The 20,894-nt window shown below is 36.0% G+C and overlaps 1 protein-coding gene across 7 annotated transcripts in view; it reads right to left on the bottom strand.

The window, feature by feature from the left end:
- The window catches only part of LOC101697194 (putative C-mannosyltransferase DPY19L2), a 69,626-nt gene that overhangs the window by 18,286 nt on the left and 30,446 nt on the right, over window positions 1-20,894 (bottom strand). For all 7 annotated transcript variants that reach the window (XM_013070401.3, XM_021254600.2, XM_021254595.2 and 4 more), the window contains 5 exons: window positions 17,270-17,347; window positions 16,329-16,415; window positions 15,116-15,175; window positions 12,671-12,751; window positions 327-428 (listed from right to left, as the gene is read on the bottom strand). In XM_013070401.3, coding sequence (XP_012925855.2) covers window positions 327-428; window positions 12,671-12,751; window positions 15,116-15,175; window positions 16,329-16,415; window positions 17,270-17,347 — 408 coding nt within the window. The remainder of the gene's footprint in view (window positions 1-326; window positions 429-12,670; window positions 12,752-15,115; window positions 15,176-16,328; window positions 16,416-17,269; window positions 17,348-20,894) is intronic.

Raw genomic sequence — 20,894 nt, 5'->3', positions numbered from 1 at the left:
TGAATGGTCCTTCATCTTCAAGTGGCCTCAATTATTAAAAATAATTGATTGGTAATAATAGTGATTACTATGGGTCCTATAGTATATTAAATACTTTTTCTAGATTATAGTATTTAACCATCATTATTTAGGATAAGGGCTACAAGCTATTGACTTTACAAATAAAATAGGTGAGGAACACCATATGGTTAGCAAATGTTATAGTAAAAGATGACAGAATAAATTTGGTATATCTGAGTTAAAATTTTGAGTTTCACACACAGAGGAAAATTCAAGAATAAAAATCACCATACCTGTAGAGAAGGAAAAAACAGAAATACTCATACCACTTGTTCCATGAAGTAAGATTCAGGAGCACAGGTGTATATTAAAGTATCAAAATCTGCATAACGTAAAATTCTGGCTGCTATAATGTCACTCAGGCAAATCTAGAAGAAAATAAAAAATGAATTAGAATTACACAAATGATTATAGTCAGCAATAACTGATTTGACATGAGAGTAATGAATGGATGTGTCTCAAAAAGAAAACAAAAAATACAATGAACCAAGCATCCCATATGCTGATTTATCAAGATAACTGAAAATAAAGAGAAATATAAAAAGAAAAGGAAAATTGATAGAGGTCAGAAAAAAATAAGCAGAGAAGATAATAAAGCTAAAATCAACACTTATTGGTAAAAAACCACCATACAGTTACTCGTGACATTATTTTATCATGAAAAACAATCCAATTACCATTTTCATCTCACACTGTAAGTCAGAAACTTTCTATGCAGTTATTTTCATCAAGCCTTCTACACTAATGACATTTGTTATTTCTTGACATGATGTTTGGCTACCTGCTATCAGTGAGATACATATTGCAGAGGCCAGCCTACGAATTTATCCAGATCCAGGGGTTGAACGGATATTAAAGACACAGATACAGAGATAATTTGGAATGAGGGGACCAAGGGGCTCTTGCCTCTCGGACAAAGAGCCCTGAGTGTTTGGCTCACCTTGCTTTTCTTCACTTAGACACATGAATGAACAATTAGATTAACAGACGATTCATCTACCTCTTATTATCTATAGCATGTACCCAGGTAAACATCCAGATCTCAGCTGTGCTGACTCTTCTCTGGAACTTGTAACATGCTTGTTGCCAAAGGAGGCACAGCTTGCTGTTTTTCACTTTTGTCCTTGTAGGGAAGGTAAATTAGGCCTTGATCCTCATTATCTGGTCTCCTACAAGTACTTTTCCACTGCATTCTCAGAAGGCCAGGGAAAGGAAAATATTTAGCATGGCCAGCCTTACTTCAAATTATTTGAGAGACAGAAATTATTTCACAAGTTTGATCATTATCAGTATTTTTTCATTCACGGTTTCTCTTATCTATTAGCACCATGGATAAATCAGAGAAGTCCTTTATTTTTCTAATTCAAAATAGACCTGTTTATTAACAATGGCAATCAGACTGCTAGCATTTCAAGTTTTTCTCACATCTATCAGGCAGAGAAAGTCACTTACAACTGCCAAGGTCGGGGAGCTGGGGATGTGTGTGTGTTGCTTTTAAGATTTGTAAAGAATAGGGTGACAGTGTGGAGCGAGGTAAGAAACAAAATCACAGAATAATTTAATTGGTAAAGAAATAACTTAGAAGGCCTAGATGAAGTTTATTATACCCTATACAGACCCAACAAAATAAAAAGAATGATGGAAAAAAAGGGAAATGTGTCAGACATATGACAGATCAACAGCAAAAAATAAACCTACTATACCACTATTCAAAGCTAGAAATAGCCAATAAATGCTTACATTTAGAAATTTTATTCAACATTAGCATTTATATATTTTGGATAGTAACAACATTTAACCTTTTAGAGAGGGAGTACTATAATCAGTGCTAAAGTTCACATAATCTCAGTGCTAGACAAGGTCCTGACTGAATGGCACAAGGTAAGGTAAATTTCATACTACAGTATTGTGTGATTGCTCATGTATGCTTATTTCTTAACAGAAAGTGCTAGAAATCAAACTGTTTTTTCTTCCTTACTCTAGGTAGTTAAATATGAACCTACACCATGCAAAAGGCCATTATTTAAGATACCAATCTTAAAACAGAGAAATACCATATGAGGGATAAGAGCTCTGCATATTATTTGTAATAATGAGAAGACAGAACTATTGGAGAGATCCGACATGGCTGACTAGAGGAGGAGTCATATCAGAGGTGCTCAGAAATGATTCACTGAAGTCACAGGTACTCTGTAATGGAAAAGAGTCTTATACTCTGAAATCAGAAAATTAATCAGAAAGATGATACATGTAGATCAAACCTAACACCTGTCACTGAAGAGGGCAAGTGGGGCTGCTACAGGTGGCCTGCACTACTCTAGCTGTCACCCTTCCAGAGAGCAGCCTTCCAAATTGTCTGAGGAAATGAACAAACAAATGAGGGCTGTGGAGGTTGGACTCTTGGGTCAGACTCTGGATATACCAGCCCCCTTTCCCTGCCACTTCTCCAAACACTGGGGAACACTGCAACCCAGTGGCATCTTGACCAGTGCTCCCTGAGGACAGGGGCACAGCCCCCCCCCCAAATGCTATGCAGAGAGAGGGTAAACAGGTGAACAGGGCCTGTGGATTACCATGGTCACATACTCTTGCCCATGGTCCCTGCGGACTCCCACCTGAGAGCAAATCATCTGCCACCTCTCCCAGTTCCGTGACTGCAAGTGAATGCATTGGCTTATTCCTGCAGACACTCTGCCAGAGCATGAGCAAGCTCCTGACTCTGGACCCCCACCTGCAAGTGAACCTGCCCCCAGACGCCACCATCATGCCTGGAGGGGAAAGCATTCCTAAGCCAGTTCCAGGGACAGGGTCAGATCCTACCTGAGAATTGGATGGCAGAATTCCCAATACAGGGGAAAAAGTCTAAATAAGTTAAATAGCTGAATGGGTAAATACTATCTCTGGACAAACAAAACTAAAACACATCATTAAAAGACAATATCTTACTTTTAAAACTTCATATTAATTACAAGATCTTCTTACCCTACTCGACCTCAACCTTCAGCACCAAAAAAGGGAAAAAAATGAGTGGAAAACCACACACACACACACACACACACACACACACACACACAGAGGAACATAGGAAAACAAGACAACAAAAAACCCCATTAATTCCCCAACTCTCCCAAGGTAGATCTAGGGGGCACGGATGGACAGGAAAGTAAACACTGGGTAACAGAGCTTTATGAATTGACAGAAGAAAAGAAACTTTGTTAGTTCAAAGAAGTCATGACCCAAAAGTTTATGGAGTTATCATACAAAATGACCAATGTGGAATTGAAGGAAACAAATTAAAAATTGGAAAAGTTCACCAAATCAGTTCAAAACATGAATGACAAATTTACCAAAGATATAGATTCCATGAAAAGGTACCGGCAAGAAATATCAGATATAAAAATTTGTATAAAATTCATAAAGTGAAGAAATGACCAATGTAAAGAAAGGGTCTCTGAAATTGAGGACAAAGTAGTAAATTAAGAGAAATGATAAATGAGAAAACAATAAACAGAAAATTCATCCAACAACTACTAGATGACACTAAGAAAATCAACCTAAGGCTAACTGAAGTTAGAAACTAGAAGACAGCACACATAAAATAATAAATTTGTTTACAGAAATCATAATAGAAAGCTTCCCAAGTATGAGGAAAGAATTCAACAAACTAGTAGGTGAGGCTTACAGAACACCAAGCAACTACAGTGAAAAAACAAGTCAGTATGACAAGTTATAATTAAGTACCAGATGTCTAACAAAACACACACACACAGACACACACACAAACATGCATGCACACACACAAATTTAAAAGCTGTCAGAGAAAAGCAAAAAATCTCATTAGAAAAGTAAACCCATTAGATTTACAGAAGACTTCTCAACACAAAATTTAAAGGCCAGAAGAGCTTGACTTGAAGTATTTCAAGCCCAAAAAGTAAACTACTTCCAAAGCAGATTTAACATATCTGGAAAACTTTGTTTCAAAATAGATGGAGACATAAGGACATTACATGAAAAAGAACAAGAGATTTATGAATACCAAATTAGCACTCCAGAAAATACTCAGGGATATCCTACACAGATATGATGAAATCAACAAAGCTAAAAATCCAGATAGAATGAATACATCAAGCAAGATAAACAACAAAAATAAAAAAATGAAAACAAAGGAGAATCAAGAGAGAAAGAGCACAATGATAGGAATTAACACCTCTCAGTAATAACTCTCCATCTTAATGGCCTGAACTTCTCAATTAAAAGACAGAGATTCGTAGATTGGATCAAAAAACAAAATCCAATCATGTGTTGCATTCAAGAAACTCATCTAATCCAAAAGGATACTCATAGACTAAAATAAAAAAGGATGGAAAACAATATTTCATGCACCAGGACCCAGAAAACAAACAGGGCTAACAATTTTACTCTCAGAAAAAGTCATGTTCAAGCTCAAATTGATTAGAAGAGACAAAGATGGTCACTATATATTGGTTAAGGGAATAAACCAACAAAAGGAGATAACACTTGTAAATATATATGCACCAAATACTGGAGCACCTATATTCATAAAACAAATAAAAGACCAAATAAACACTAACACAATTGTACATGATCCCAATACCCCACTTTCATAAAGAGATAGATTAACTAAACAAAAGTCAAGAAAGAAATATCAGCGCTGAACCACACCCTTGACTGTATAAACTCAGTAGATATCTACAGCATTCTACCCTACTACAACAGAGTACACATTATGCAGCACATGGTATAAAATATACCACATAGTAGTTAAAAAAGCTTGCTTAAATAAATATAAAAGAATAAAAATCATCCCATGTTTACTATCAGGTTGTTGTGCAATGAAACTACAAATCAATCACAGAAGAAGCCACAGAAAATTTAGAAACATCTGGAAATTTAATAGCTCACTTCTGAACACTGTTTGGGTCATAGAATCAATCAAGCAAGGAACTAAACAATTTTTGGAAACAAACAACAATGCCAGTAGAACACACCAAAACTTATTGATTAAAATGAAAGGAATCCTAAGAGGGAAGCTTGTTGCAATCAATGCTCACACAGAAAAACAGAGAAAACACAAATAACCTAATGAGGAACCTCAAAATAAAACAATCCAAGCCCACACTGACATTAAGGAGAAAAATTACAAAGTTCAGAGTGAAAATTAATGAAATTCAGACTAAAAAAATACAAAGAATCAATAAATCAAAGAGCTGGTTCTTTGAAAGAATAAACAAAATAGGTGAACTTTTAGCCAAACTAAGGAGGGAGAGAGAGAGAGAGAGAGAGAGAGAGAGGACTCACAGCAATGTAATTAGAAATTAAAAAGCCCAAGTCACAATGGACACTGTTGAAATCCAGATGATACTAACTGCTATGAATAATTATATTCTAAGAAATTGGAAAATCTTGAAGAAATGAACAGATTCCTAGGTGCACATGAGTTACTGAAAACATAATAGAAGACATAAGAAGCCAAGAAAACACAAAAATTTTGAAAAATCCAATAACAAGCAATGAAATTGAGGTGGTAATAAAAAACTACCAAATTAAAAAAAAAAAGCCCAGGACCTGATAGATTCATTATTAAATTCTACAAAAGCTTTGAGGACATTATACCACCAATATTCCTGAAATTCTTTAATGAAATTGAAAGGGAAGGAGTACTTCCAAACTCACTTGTGGAAGCCAACATCATTCATGCCCAAACCACACAAAGACCCAACTGAAAAACAAAAATACAGGCCAAGCTCCTTAATGAACACAGATGTAAAAATTCTCAATGGGGACTGGCAAATAGAATGTAACACATCACCAAAAGGATCATACATCATCACCAAGTAGGTTTCATCCAACGCTTGCAATAATGGTTCAACACACACAAATCAGTAAATGTAATATATCACATAAAAAGAAGCAAGGACAAAAACTACATCGTCATATCAATAGATGCAGAAAAATCTTCTGACAAAATCCAACATCGCTTCATGATAAAAACCCTGAAGAAAATAGGTATAGAAGACTTTACCTGAATCTGATAACAGCCATTCATGACAAACCAATGGCTAACATCATATTAAATGGAGAAAAACAGAAAGCTTTTCATCTAAAATCAAGAACAAGACAAGGATGTTCACTCTCACCACATCTGTTCAGCATAGTACTCAACACATTAGGCAGAGCAATTTAGGCAAGAGAAAGAAATAAAAGGGATATGTATAGGAAAGGAAGAAGTTAAATTATCATTATTTGCAGATGAAATGATCCTCTACACAGAGGATTCAAAAAACTCCACAAAAAAACTCTTAGAATTAATAATTTCAGCCATGTAGCAGGATATAAAATCAACAGACAAAAATCAGTAGCATCCATGTATACCAGTAATGAACTCAATGAGAAAAATTAGGAAAACAATACTGTTCATAGCAATATCAAAAAAATTTAAATACCTAGGAATTAACCTAACCAAGGAAGTGGAAGACTTCTACAACAAAAATTATAGTACTCTGAAAAAGGAGATTAAAGAGGACATCAGAAAATGGAAAGCTGTTCCCTGTTCCTAGATAGGCAGAACCAATGTTGTTAAAATGGCCATACTCGCAAAACTGATATACAAATTTAACACAAACCCAATAAAAATACCAATAGCATTCTTTTTTCCCCCCCATTAACTTTATTGGTACATTTTAGGTATAAAATACAGTTACTCATCATTGGGATCTTGTACCATTACATGAGTCTCTTGGTTCTTATTTTTTTTCCCCTTCCCTTGCCCTCCCTTCACCCCCTCCACCCTTCCCTATTTGCGAAGACCTTGTTTCCATTTTTTTCCTCTTCTCATATTTTTTCCTTTCCCTTTTTTCCCTTCCTCTACCCCTCCCAATTCCCCTGCTCTTTTAGACCTTTTCTTCCTGTTACACAATATCCATTATACATTTTAAAAATTACAATATTAAGATCTAGGAGACATTACCATAGATTTTACAGAATTTAAAAGGATAGAGGAAGCATATTACAAAAATCTTTTTTGAAATAAATTTGACAACTTCTAAGAAGTAACTTAGAAGACAAATTAATGAAACTAACTCTGGAGGAAATACAAAATTTGAATAGCACCTATTAAAGAAAGTATATTCCTAGCTTGAAAATCTACCTATATGACAACAGCAGGCTCATAAACATTTTAACTGATAAATTATATCAAACAATTAAAGCAGAAATAAGAAGGAACACTTCTCCCCTCATTTTAGGAAATCAACATTGTGCTAATCCTAAAACTGGATAAAGATAATAGAAGAAAAAAGTATGAACATAGATAGAAATTTGTTTAACAAAACAAACTATTAGAAGTCAGATCTGGCAGTATGTAGAAAGTGGTTTTATTATAGGGATGGCAGTGTTGGTTCAGCATTGAAAGATCCACCCCCAAAAGTCATCATTTTAACAGAGGAAAGGAAAAAACCATAAGATCCTGTCACTAGTTGGAGAAAGAGTATTGGACTAAATTCTTCAGCTGTTCATGGTAAAAGCTATCAGGAGACTAGAAGTAGAACAGAACCTTCTCAACAGATCAAAGACATGTACTCCGTACTTCCAGCGAGAATGCCTTGTATGAATGGAGAAGATACAATGCTTTCTCCTTAAGGCGGGGAACAAGGGCAGATATGCTTACTCTTTATCTGTCCATTAAACTTTGAAACCTAGTCCCCACCAAAATAGTCTGGCAATAAAATGGCACAACTAGGATAGGATTGGTATGGCAGAAGCAAAATCTTTATATGTAGATGAAATGATCATCTACAGAGAAAATACTAAGAAATCTCTAGGAGCCCCTAGAACTTGTACTTGAATTTAGCAGGACTAGAAAACACAAGGTATATATAAAAATTCAGGTCTATGTATACTTGCTATAAATGAAGAACTAGATATTGAAATTTAAAAGTTATGTAGGAGTACAAAGGACCCAGAAAAGCCCAAAACAAAAACAAAAACAAAAACAGTGTTGGAAGACGTTTAGCACCCAATTTTAAGACTTCTTCTAAAGTTACGGTAATCAAGGCAGTGTTGGTGTAAGAAAAGACATATAGATCATTGGAATAAAACAGAGAATCTAGAAATAGAACCACACATATATGGTCCACTGAGTTTTGAAAGATTATTTAACATTAGCATTTTATAGAATATAAACTCAATTCAAGAGCTGAGGAAGAGACAGTGTCTTCAGCAAACGGCACTAGAACACCTGGTACCCGTGCATAAAAAATTAACCTCAACCCTTTTTTTCCATACATGAAAATAACTTGAAGGAATCTATGAACTTAAATAAGAAAGCCTAAAAGTATAAAACTTTAAGAAGAAATTATAAGGGAAAATGTTTATGAATTCAGGGTAGGCAAGAACTACCTAGGATACAAAAAACATGATGTTTAAAAGAAAATAATTGATAAATGAGATTCCATCAAAATTTAGAACTTTAAATTACATCATTAAAATGAAAAGTAGTCCTTAAACAGACCATATTTACAATGCATATAACCTATGACCAGAATATAAAAAGAATTCTTAGAGCTCATTAATAGACAACCCAATTAAAATGTAGACATAAGAAGATGATAAATAGCCAGTATAGCACAAGGAATGGTGTGCAACTCTAGAATCAGAAAAATACTAATCAGTACAATAATAAGATTGAATTATACACTCATTAGGGAGATGAAGTCAAAAGTTTTAAAAGCCTTGTCATGACTTTTTCTTTTTGTTGGATTCTCCCCCTTTGCGTTTAATTTGTCACGCCCAATGGATTAATTCTGCTGGGTTTCCTGGGGTTGTGATCCTCATTGTCCTTTCCTAGGGTATTGTCTAAAATTTTTTGGAGTGCCAGTTTGGTATTCATGAAATTCCTGAGGTGCTCTTTATCATGAAAGTATCTTATTTCTCCATCAATTTTGAAAGATAGTTTTGCAGGGTACATCAATCTGGGTTGGAGGCTGTTTTCCTTTAGGGCTTGAAATACATCACTCCAAGCTCTTCTTGCCTTGAGGGTTTGCATTGAGAAGTCTGCTGTGATTCTGATGGGCTTTCCTTTGTATGTGATTTGTTTCTTTTCTCTCACTGCTTGTAGAATTTTATTCTTCTGTTGGATTTCTGGAATCCTAGCTATTATATGCCTATGTGTAGATGTTTTTGATCAAGGCTAGCTGGAGTCCTATATGCCTCACTTATCTGTACGTCAAGTTCTTTGCCCCTCCTTGGGAAGTTTTCTGCCATCACTTCTGTGAAGAGCTTTTTTATGTCATCTTCACTCTCTCCTCTTTCTTCATTGACTCCAATCAGTCTTATGTTATTCTTCTTTGCATCGTCATCTAGTAGCTGCTGGATTGATTTCTCATGTTCCCTTACAACTTTAAAGCAATTTTTCTTTTCCTCCTCACTAACTGCAATCTTATCTTCTATATCAGAAATTCTGTCCTCACATTGGCTCATTCTGCTGTGTAGACTTTTAAATGTATTTTTTTTAATCTCCTGGAAATCTGTTTGTATCTGTTTTATGGATTCCATTTGTTTCCTATGTTGGGACTCCATCATGTTCCTCAGATCCTCTATTTTTTTATCTGTGTCCTGTCTAGATTTATTAATCATGTCTTGCACCATGAGCAAAATCTTTGCTGTTATCTGAGTAATTATTTCTGATTTCATTTTTCCCAGATCCTCTTTTGTTGCCAGTTCAGAGAGTCCAGGTTGTTGAGTGTCAGAGTGTTCCATCTTGTTTCCCTTTGGGGTTGCTCTGGGTGATCCAGAAGTCTGTTTTTGAGGCTTGTTTATGTGCCTTCTCATTTCCACGAGGGGGGGCGGGTGTGCTTCTGGTGCCCACGCGGCTCATCTTCTCTTCCCTAGGAGCTTGGGATGGCAGCAGGGGAGCTTCCTTCCGGGTGCTGGGACTGGCTCAGCTTCTCTGCCCTAGGAGCTTGGGATGGTGGCAGGGAGCTTCCTTCCAGGTGCTGGGACTGGCTGAGCTTCACTGCCCTAGGATCCTGGGGACCAATAGCATTCTTTACACAACTAGGGAAAACAATCCTAAAATTCACATAGAACCAGCAAAGACTGTGAATAGCAAAAGCTATCCTGGGCAATAAGAGCAAAGGAAGAGACATTAGGATACCTGACATCAGATTACATTACAAAGCAATAATAATAAAAAAGACATGGTACTGGCACAAAAAGAAATGTATGGATCAGTGGAACAGAATAAAGGATACAGAAATGTCCTCAAACACATTTGGCTACTTGATCTTTGGCAAAGAGGCCAAAAATATAAGGTGGGGGAACGATAGCCTCTTTAACATATGGTGCTGGGAAAAGTGGCTCTTTATAGAGATTGAAACTGAACTCATATTTCTCACCATGTATTAAATTAGAAACAAAATGGATCAATGATCTAAACATTAAAACAGAAATGAGTCTACTGGAAGATAAAATAGGTAAAACAGTTGAAACATAGGTGTAGGCAAGGACTTTCTGAACAGAACTCCAACTGCACAAGAAGTAACAGAAAGATCAATAATGGGATGATATCAAATTAAAAAGCTTCTTCACAGCAAAGGAAACAACTAGCAGAATGAAGAGACAACCCATAGAATGGGAAAAAAATTTTGCTAGTTATTCCTTAGACAGAGGAATCTCTGTCTTATATATCTAGAATATATAAAGAACTAAGAAAAATTAGATTCCCCCAAGATCCCGTCAAAAAAGAGACAAGTAAAATGAATAGACACTTCATAAAAATACAAATGGCCAATAAACATATGAAAAAATGTTCAACACTGCTGGCCATCAGAAAAATACAAATTAAAACAACACTTAGATTTCATCTTAGTGTTGGTGGCCCAGAAAGAATGGTCATCATCAAAAAATCAAATAATAAAAAATGCTGACGTGGCTGTGGTGAAAAAGGAAGCCTTCTATATTGCTGGTGGGAATGTAAACTAGTATAAGCATAATGGAAATTAGTATGGAAATTTATCAAGAACTAAAATTAGAAATTCTATTTGACTCAGCTATTTCCCTTCTAGGTATCTTCCTGAAAGAGCTAAAACCATCATATTGTAGCAATACATGGAAATCAATGTTTATAGCAGCACAGCTCATAATAGCTAAATCCTGGAAATACCCACAATGAATGTAAACATTATGTGACATAAATATGAACTAAAAATACTAGTACCACTACTGCTACTACTACTACTACTAATTATATGGGGAAAGGGGTTATAGAGACAGAGGGAGGAAGGCAGATGGAGAGGGAAGGGGAATAAAGAAGAGTCATGATGTATTAGGTATATGTACCCACTCCCTAAGATGAATGTAAATTTCATATATTGCAAACTTATACTAATAAAACGAAATTGAAAAAAATAACTTTTTTTTTTTGGTACTGGAGATCGAACTCGGGACTTTGCACTTTTGAGGCAGGCGGTAACACCACTGAGCTAAATCCCCAGCCCCCGAAAAAATAACCTTTAACATTCTCTTTTTACATAAGAATAAAAACATTACAAATAGCAAATCATATCTTCATTTTAGTTCATAATTATAAATAAATAAAACTATATAGAGACTTGGTTTTCCTTTATTTTGTTTTGCAGTTCTGGGAATTGAACCCCAGGGCCTTTGCACTGAAATAAATTCCCAGCCTTGGGATAACAGGCATGCTGTATGGAGATTTTTAAGAGTCCTGTATTTTATAGTTGGGTAGTGACCACTCATATTTTAACATATGTGTGATAGCTAACTGATTATGTTAACTTGAGCAAGAAACACCCAACTAAATTATATCAGCATAGCTCTGACTGTAGTTGAAGGGATTTACTGAAGACAGAAGAGCCACCCTAGGGCAGCTTGTCCCCTGAATGGTATAAAGGGTAATGAAGAAGGAAGGCTTGCTTGCTTCTGTTTCTTCCAAAGAGCTCCAATCTTCACCTTCACCTTGGACGTTGTCTCCTGGCTTCCAGCACAGACTCTTCAGCCTCCTGCACTGACCCCTCAGCCTTCCATTGCAGGCTTCAGTCTCTCATTGTAGAGCCTTCATTCAGCCTCCTGATGTGGACACATGCGGGACACTATAGTGAACTCCAGGCTTGTGACTGGATCCTTCGGATCTCCAGTGCATGGACAGACCTTTTGTACTCTTCCACAACTGACTCTGTTAGCCAGTCTTGTAAATCCTTAAATATTTGTATATCGTGCAGATTTAACTGTTTCTCTAGTAAGCACTGACAGATATAATATGCAATAAATGAAAAGTTATTAAACAAATGACTATTTTTATTTTACCTGAAATATTACAAATAGCTACTAAACCAAGTATTAGTTTTTTTCTTAGGAGACTAAGTCGGCAATCACTGACACATTTTTTCCTAGTGGTTGCAGAGACCAGTGAAATGCAGGATTTTATAATTGACTCTGCCAATAATTAGCTCAGGAGCCTTGAAGAAATGGGAAACTCTGAACAATATAGTGGTAAGAATAGACTGTCTCAAGTTTTCATCCAGCTACACAGTTTTTAGGAACTTTAATGTTTCAACTAGAAAGTACTTACGTGGTCTGAAACCCCTAAGATTTTAGATGTTAGAAGTTTCAAATTGATTGTTCCAAGCCACCAAGCACAACCTTGAATTAGCTAGAAGATAAAATAGAAGTTCAGAATTGAAACTTATAAATTATCCAGTTAAAATATTCAATCATACTTACAAGTGACATAGAAAGATTATAATTATGCGACATGTATCAGTGGTATATATATGGTAAATTCTAAAACAATGCCCCTTTAAGAAATTTTGTTTTATGGCACAGAGCTGAAATTAATGACACTGCTATAAAATATATACTAACACAAGAGGTCTACATATCCTAAACCTAAAAGAAATTATAAAGTTATTTCCTTCCAATCTCTGCTAATAATAGGGGTTATATGTTTATTTCCAAATATTATTTGTCTGCTGAACATCCATATTTCAAAACACTATATTAAAATGCTTCTATCACTCTTTTGGAAATAAAATTACATGAGTCCCTCTTCAAGAAAGGAAAATTTGATAACTTAAATTTTCCCTTTCAAAAGAGAAATATGCACTAGAGCTGACAGCAAGGTTTCTGTTACTTTCTGGCTGGCTTTGATTGCACACAGAGCCAATGCAGACTTCTGGGCAGCCTGAGGAAAATGACAGCAGTCTAAATCCAAATCTCTCCACACAAAACCCGACATGCAGAACAATACAACCACAAATGCAGAAGATGGGCAGCAGCACAAACTCCACATTCCCTGTCAATAGAAAAGGAAATAACACAGGCAGCAGATTTGTTTCTGACCAAAGCCTCTGCAGAGGTTAAGGGGAGACCTTTAAAGAGCAATAGAGGGGAAGGAGCAGAAGGACCCCCAAACTGTACCAAACTACTCAGAGAGAGAACGCAGTGTATGGGACTAGAGGCCTGGAAGGTTGAGAATGGACTCAGAGCAGGGACTTGAAGGGCAGAAAAACAGTAACAGCACAAACCTCAAATTACAAATAAGAAAATAGATAGATGATAGATAATCAGTCACTGTCACCATCTCAAAAAAACAAAGAGGAAGTGAGGCCATGAGGAAGCCACCATTCTCCACGACAAGGACCCAGGGCTGGTTCCAGGACTGGGCCAGGCAACCACAAGGTGAGCCCGGAGCATCCTGCTGAGCCACAGTGTACCCAGGGATCACAACCGCCTGTCGAGGAGACAAAGGATATGGTGGAAAACATTTACAACAGCTGGGCCTGCAGCTTCCATCTGCGATAACGTGAACTTGGCCTACACAGACACCAGATGATCCCAGCACTGTTCCCTTGGAAGGGACCTGCAAAGCAATCCTGTTGGCATTCCTCCCAACCCACACGTCAGCTGGGGAGAACTGTCCTCTACGGTGCCTTCCTATGGATAACACGGCTTAAATTTCCACTTACTTGGATAATCTTTACATCTTAAGATTTAAAAATGTTTCCCCATCAAATATTGTACTATTTTGTTAGACTTAGTCAAATGATTCAAAATAATTCTTCCAATTATATAGAGCATATTTTCAAGTATGTGTTTGTATGTATGTTTGTCCCCAAACTTCCTATGCTTTGATTTTTTGTTTCTTGAATATTCTTGAGTCATAGCCTAGTTAATTCTTATTCTTTCTAGTCTGCTACTGAAAATGTAGTAGAAAATAGTTTAAGACAATAAATTTTCCTCTGAGTACAGCTTTGACAGAATTCCATAAACATCTACAGGCAGTGTATTATTGCTTTTTTAATAGTTTGCAATTGAAATTTTGACTTTCTTTTGTCTCTGAGTTCTCAAATTGCCCAATTTTATGAAATGAAAAATACCATATATAGAAGTGCCATATCATCCAACAACTTAGTGAACAAATCTTTCTACATTTCCACTGTAAAGGTCAGGAGATTGCCTCTAGAAAGCAGAACTCTTCCATTTTGCTCTTTTGTACTCTGAGTAGAAATTTACCTCCTCAATTTACCATAGCTTCTCTAGTTTTACTCTGTAAATATATAATGTATAAACATATGGCTCTTCAATATGGTTTTATTTATTTATTTATTTATTTATTTATTTATTTTTGGTACCGGGGATAGAACTTGGGGCCTTGGGCTTGTGAGGCAGGCGGTGGAACCACTGAGCTAAATCCCTGGCCCCAGTATGGTTTTTTAAAAAAATTATTTATTTATTTATGTGGTACCAGGGATCAAACTCGGGACCTTGCATTTGCAAGGCAGGCGGCAGAACCACTGAGCTAAACTCCAGCCCCTGGTTTTATTTTTTAATAGGTGCACATCAAAATACTATAGAAAAAGAATGAATGCTAGCTCAGAACTATTTCCTATCTCTGACAGCAGCTATTCAAAAATCTTATTAAATATAAACCATTACTTTTAAAGTACATTATTATATTGTTTCTAGAAATAAAAGTTGGATTTAAAAAAAAACTGTTAAAAACACTGAAACTTACCCACAAGTTGAGTTCAGATACTCTGAATCTATGAATTTTATTTCTCTTTAGAATTATCACCTGAAATTCATGTGACAGATAATGAAATAAATAACACTAACATTTATATTTTATATGAATGGTACACTTCAAACATTACACAGCCACACTCTTCTATCTTAATTGCCATCAAGTCATTTTTATTCTCAGTTGTTGACTTTTCAGGTCAGGGACATGACAAATGACCTCAAAGTGAGAGCTAGCTGCTCTGGGGGCTAAAATGTTGCCTCTTGAATCCAGTTAACACTCACTGAGTTATGCTGGATATGCTTTTCAGGGTAAGCCCTCTGAAAGGTAGATGGTGTGTGGGTATCACCATCTTGTAATGCTGAAACTTTTGACACAATGTTGGAAAAAGCAAGCTTATGTTTGGGTGGGGGACAAAATGAAGAGATTCATTATTTTGAGGGAAAAAGCATAGGGGAAGCAAACATGTTAAAACTTAAGAACAACGCCAAAATATTCAATCAGTGCACCACACAAGGCAAGTGCTATCTATACTCAACTGAGTGTTGCCACTCCATGAGAGTAAGACATGTAAAGAGGCCATAGACTTATTCTAATTATTTTGCTCAAAATAGCTTGGAACTCCGTTTTCTAAACTGCCTTCAAGGATAACCGAGTTATAGGTACAGGAAAATCAGTCCTATTACGTGATTCTTATATCACGTTTTGACTAAAATCTAGATCACCCAGTCCAATCATTCACTTTATTTATAAGATTTTGGTCAATCCCAAAAGTCAAATCCAATCTTAAAAGATGAAGATTTGACTTCATGGAGAATATTCAAAAGAATGTGCCAAAGTCAGTGAAGGCAATTTAAAGAGTTCCAAAAATATTTTGGGCAACAGTAGTGTCACAGTAATAAATAGCCCACTAAAGTGACTTAACAGAAAAGAAGCCATTTTACCATAAACTAAAGATCTTTTAGATCATTAGTTAAGTTTTTAAAGTAAGTCTCAATATCTTGTGGTCACTTTAAAAATATTTACTTGGGTGTTGCTTTAAAAAGGATAACTGTGCACTATATTATTTTTCAAGGATAAGGTAGAGAAACACCTGCATTTGGGAAAAATTTTTTCATGTGAATAATCAGGAAATGGCCCTTACTAGACATGGAAATCTGCTTTTACCAGGGGGCCAAAAACCTTCATGAGCTTAACAAGCACTTACCCATGTCATTAACAAAGATGAAGAATAGTAAGAAGATAAGTACACTGGATTCCCAAACATCAAAATACAACAGAGGACAACTGAAACCTGCAAAATGAAGAAAAAAAAAACAAAAAACAACCCACTTGTTTACAGTTATTAAGTGGATAGCATAATGAATACTTTGGAGACATACAGTCATTTCTAACACAAATGTTATCTAAATAATATCTAAAGAATAACATATTCTTTAAATGTATAAAGAATATTCATGGTCTGGGCCCACAGAATTTCAAGTCACTGCTAGTTTCTAAGTATTAAAATTCAAGACCATAAATTCATATAGCACAATTAAACTTTTTCTCTGTTACTTGGACAAAGAAAAGTTATAAAAATGTGTTATTTCTACTGTTTCAATGACAAAATACTAAAAACTTGGTCATAACTATATTTCCATAATCTTGTTTTTGCTGCTTACTTGATTTCCATGACTGAGAAAGCTTGATTAATTTTTCTGGTTTTAAGGAAGATATGTATGGGAACTAAGATAAAAACAAAATGCAACAATATAAAATTTCCACTGTAGACTGTCAATTTGCACAAAGTATTAGAAATCTCAGGAATAAGGGAGAAAAGACAGTTTCAAAATTAAAGACAAAAGGGCCGGGGATTTAGCTCAATGGTTCCGCCACCTGCCTCACAAGCGCGAGGTCTCAAGTTTGATCCCCGGTACCAAAAAAAAAAAAAAAAATTAAAGACAAAAATAAATAAAACAAAAAAGTTTTAGAGAGTTCAACACATTTACAATGTAATTGACAGTATATGGTATCTGTAATGCACATTTCCAGTTTTCTTTCTGGAAACCATCAACATTATATGTATTAATAAACAGAATTAATTATGTTTTATAAATTCTCGGAACTTATCTTAATGTTTTATTTATAAATAGTTAAAAATGTTACCATGTTCATATAAACAATTTTCTGAAACTTCCTTGGCTCAATGTACCCCACAACATACATGGTAAATAATGAGGCCATCTGAAACAAACACACAAAATCACAAAAGTGAAAACATCTAGCAAATGAATACTGTTCACAGGTAAAGTAATATAAGAGGGGAGTCATATTTCTGCTCATGGTAGGTAAATTAGGTTGAACCAGTCTTCCATTTGAGAAGTGGGATATGTAGGGAGATATAGACAGACAAACACACACACGCGCGCGCGCGCATGCACACACACAAAGTTCACCATACTGATAAATGTCTGGAAGCTAATGGGGACCACTTTGAGCACCTCTTGTAATTTTAGAGGCCATAGGTAACTTGTATTCATCTCACACTGTCTCAATAAATTTAGTATTAGAATATTTATACAAGTTTTCCTTTTCTGCTGTATACATTTTTGGTGAACTCTATATACATATATTATATATAAATAAAAAAGATATATATGAAAGCTATAGATTATTAACAAAGCAAGTAATTAGCAAGGTAAAGCCAGGGGAAAGATGGGAATCTATCCTGATGACCACGCATTTTGGATAATTTTCTTTCCAGCAGTATCTGCAAGCTCTGATACAGGCAGCTGTGTGCAGGCTGAGAGGCGCTGGGAGACCCGCAGGCTTGGCAGGCTTTTCAACAGACTGGGTGGGCAGGGCACACCAAGAAGGGGGTGCCTGGTAAGGACCCAGGCTTTGGTTTGGGGCATCGAAGGACTACACCCTATGGGTGAACCAGAAAACAGGTTACTCCTCAGAAAGGCTGAACCCCACCACGGAGTCATCTTAATCTCATTGCACAGATATGATTCAAGACCCTGAGTGCCTTTATTTGCCTGCTGGAAGCAAATTTAATCTTCTCTGGAGAAAGCTCACATCAACTTAGTCTCAAATTAACGCTACAGCACTTCAAAAATAACTACTGAGGTATTCTGAGAAGAGGAGGTAAGATGCTGAGAAAAGGAGACGGGATTGAGAGGAGGAGACAAGACATTATCACTGAGACTGCAGAAACAGGTCTACCAGGCACCTAGACCCAGGATCAGCAAACTTGTTCTGTACAAGGCCAGAGAGTAAATATGTTATGCTCTGTGGTCCACATACAGTCTCTGTTCTATATATTTTTTGTTTTTCATTTTTTACTACTCTTTAGAAATACAGGGACCATCATTTGCTTGCAGACCACTCAGAAACACTTGGCACCATCAGATATGAAAGTAAGTGGTACTTGACATGTTCAAGGAATAATATATAGGAATGAAAATTTCAGGAGAGCACTGGAAAGAAGAAAGAAACTGAAATCTTCCAAGTAAATATTACAATAAATGAAGAAATTTGCCTGAGTTTAAAAGCAGAATAAGTACTAAAGCAGTGCTGAACTAGAAGGCAGGTCAGAAGAAAGTATCTGAAAGGAAGTATAAAATGATAGAAAGATGAAAATATTTGAAAGAAAACAAGAGATACAGAGTACATAGTATGGAGATCAATTCTGTTATGCTTTACATTCAAGGAAGAGAGGAGGCAATTAGGTAGAAGCTATATTTAAAGGGATATAGCTGAAAACTTCAGAAAATTGATAGACAAAATCAAGTACTGATTCGTTTAACGTTAGAAACCCTCAAGGAGCAATAAAGTAGGAAGAAAACAAAACCTGCCACAGGAATTACCATAGTAAAATCTACACAGAACCAAAGGCAAAGAAAAAATGTTTAAAAACAACTGAAGACTAAGAGACTTTGAGATTTAGTGTGAAGCTACAGTAATCAAGAGAGTGTGGAATTGAAGAAAGAACAGTCAAAGCGATCAGTGGTACAAAACAGAGAGTCTGGAAATAAACCCAGACAAATGCAGACAGCTGAGCTCTGACCACGGAGCAAAGGCAACTCAATGGAGAAGGACGGTCTCCAGCAAGTGGTGCTGGAACCTCTGGACATCCACAGTCAAGAAAAAAGAAGACTCTAGGCACAGACCTTACACCTTAGACCTAAAGGCAAAACTTCACAAAGCTGACACAGTTTATTCTCTTTAAAATGTCACCAATGTTTGGCTCCCTTAACCCACATTTCTCTTATGGTCAGAATACATTAATTAATTTTAACCTCAATCTATGAAAAATCCTATCCAGGATAAAATCTTAGAATAGTCCAAGAAAAATAACTTTGAATTATCCGATGAGTATGAAAAGGCAAACACTAAAACAAATTCCATACATAAGAAAAATAAAAGCCTCATACATACATTTGAAAGGATAGATCACTGAGGTTAATATCGAACTTACCCAGAGGACTTACTTAAAAAGGATTAATCAAAATACATGATGTGTGTTTAAATTTTAAAAAAATTTATCACAGTAAAAACGCAGTGCCATTAAAACTACCCCCTCATAATCCTTCCCCTCACACACTTCCCATTGTTCTTTCTGAAGCAGTTCTGGAAGTCCTCTTTTGTGAGTGCCTTTATGAGATGTGACTAAAAATTTGGTAAATGCTGCTGCTGAGTACCAAGGAAAGGCAGGCTTGTAAAAACGTTACAGTATGTCCTTTAGTATTATTATTTCTACTTTTTGTGGTGCTGGGAATTGAACCCAGAGCCTCAGCTACCTTAGTCACTGGATCTGGCACTGTGCAATTTCAAATGACCATGAAAGATAAACATTTGAATCAGCTTGGGATATGGAGGCAGCCATGACAGCACAATGAAGATACTCATGAAAAAAGATTTCAGAACTGCTTCCAAAAGTGGCAAGAATGATTGGATACATATGTTCAAAGTCAAGGGGGAATTTTGAGGGGTTATGATTGGTAAACTAAATTTTTTCAAATTAAACATTCACCATATTTTTATCACACCCCACAGTTACATCAGCACACTGGATTAGTAAAGTTGCTTGCAATGAGGTGATGCTCATTAAAAATGTATTCTCCTGTGTTAGCATGTCCAAATAATGACAACCACAGAATCATTTTTGTGTTGCAACCTGAAAGGGGCCAACTAAAAGGCAGTAAAAGAGTAGAAATACTTTAAACATGCAGTGCTAATTAAGTTGAGGTTATAATCTCATTCTTTATGACAACAGCAGCATGAGGCCTCTTGGCAGAATTTCTCACCAACATAGAATATTATTACTATCATTATCAATATTAGGGTTTGTTAGCCTTAGTGGAAAATCACAGTGCCATGAAATTTCATCAACATTGTCCTTTTGCTCTTTGCTTCCTGACGTTTATGAAGTATATTACCATTAGTTACTTAGTTGTTTTAGAAGCCAGATATGGATTCAGTTCCATGTAATCATGTAAGCAATATCATGATTACAGCTCTGAGACATGATCCCAGGTAAAATTCTGTTCTTCAGACAAAATAGCCAATATTTAGCTGGACCAGAGTAGAAACTCCAACCATGAAGAGCAGAACTGGTCTTAGCAGTCAGTGTAGCTGCGCACCCAGAAAAGAAAATCTACAGGGAAACATACACAGGTGCTATCTTGCTCTCCAGCAGGAAAATCAGTGAATAAAAGTAATAGAAAAAAATTATGTGTCGATCATTCATATTCATCAGTAACCAACACACTAAAGAATATATAAT

This window comes from Heterocephalus glaber, unplaced genomic scaffold, assembly GCF_053883595.1.
Source record: "Heterocephalus glaber isolate CG9 unplaced genomic scaffold, H.glaber_assembly_v1.0 deba00001610, whole genome shotgun sequence".
Taxonomy (NCBI): domain Eukaryota; kingdom Metazoa; phylum Chordata; class Mammalia; order Rodentia; family Bathyergidae; genus Heterocephalus; species Heterocephalus glaber.
This window is presented reverse-complemented; position numbering and strand designations above follow the sequence as displayed.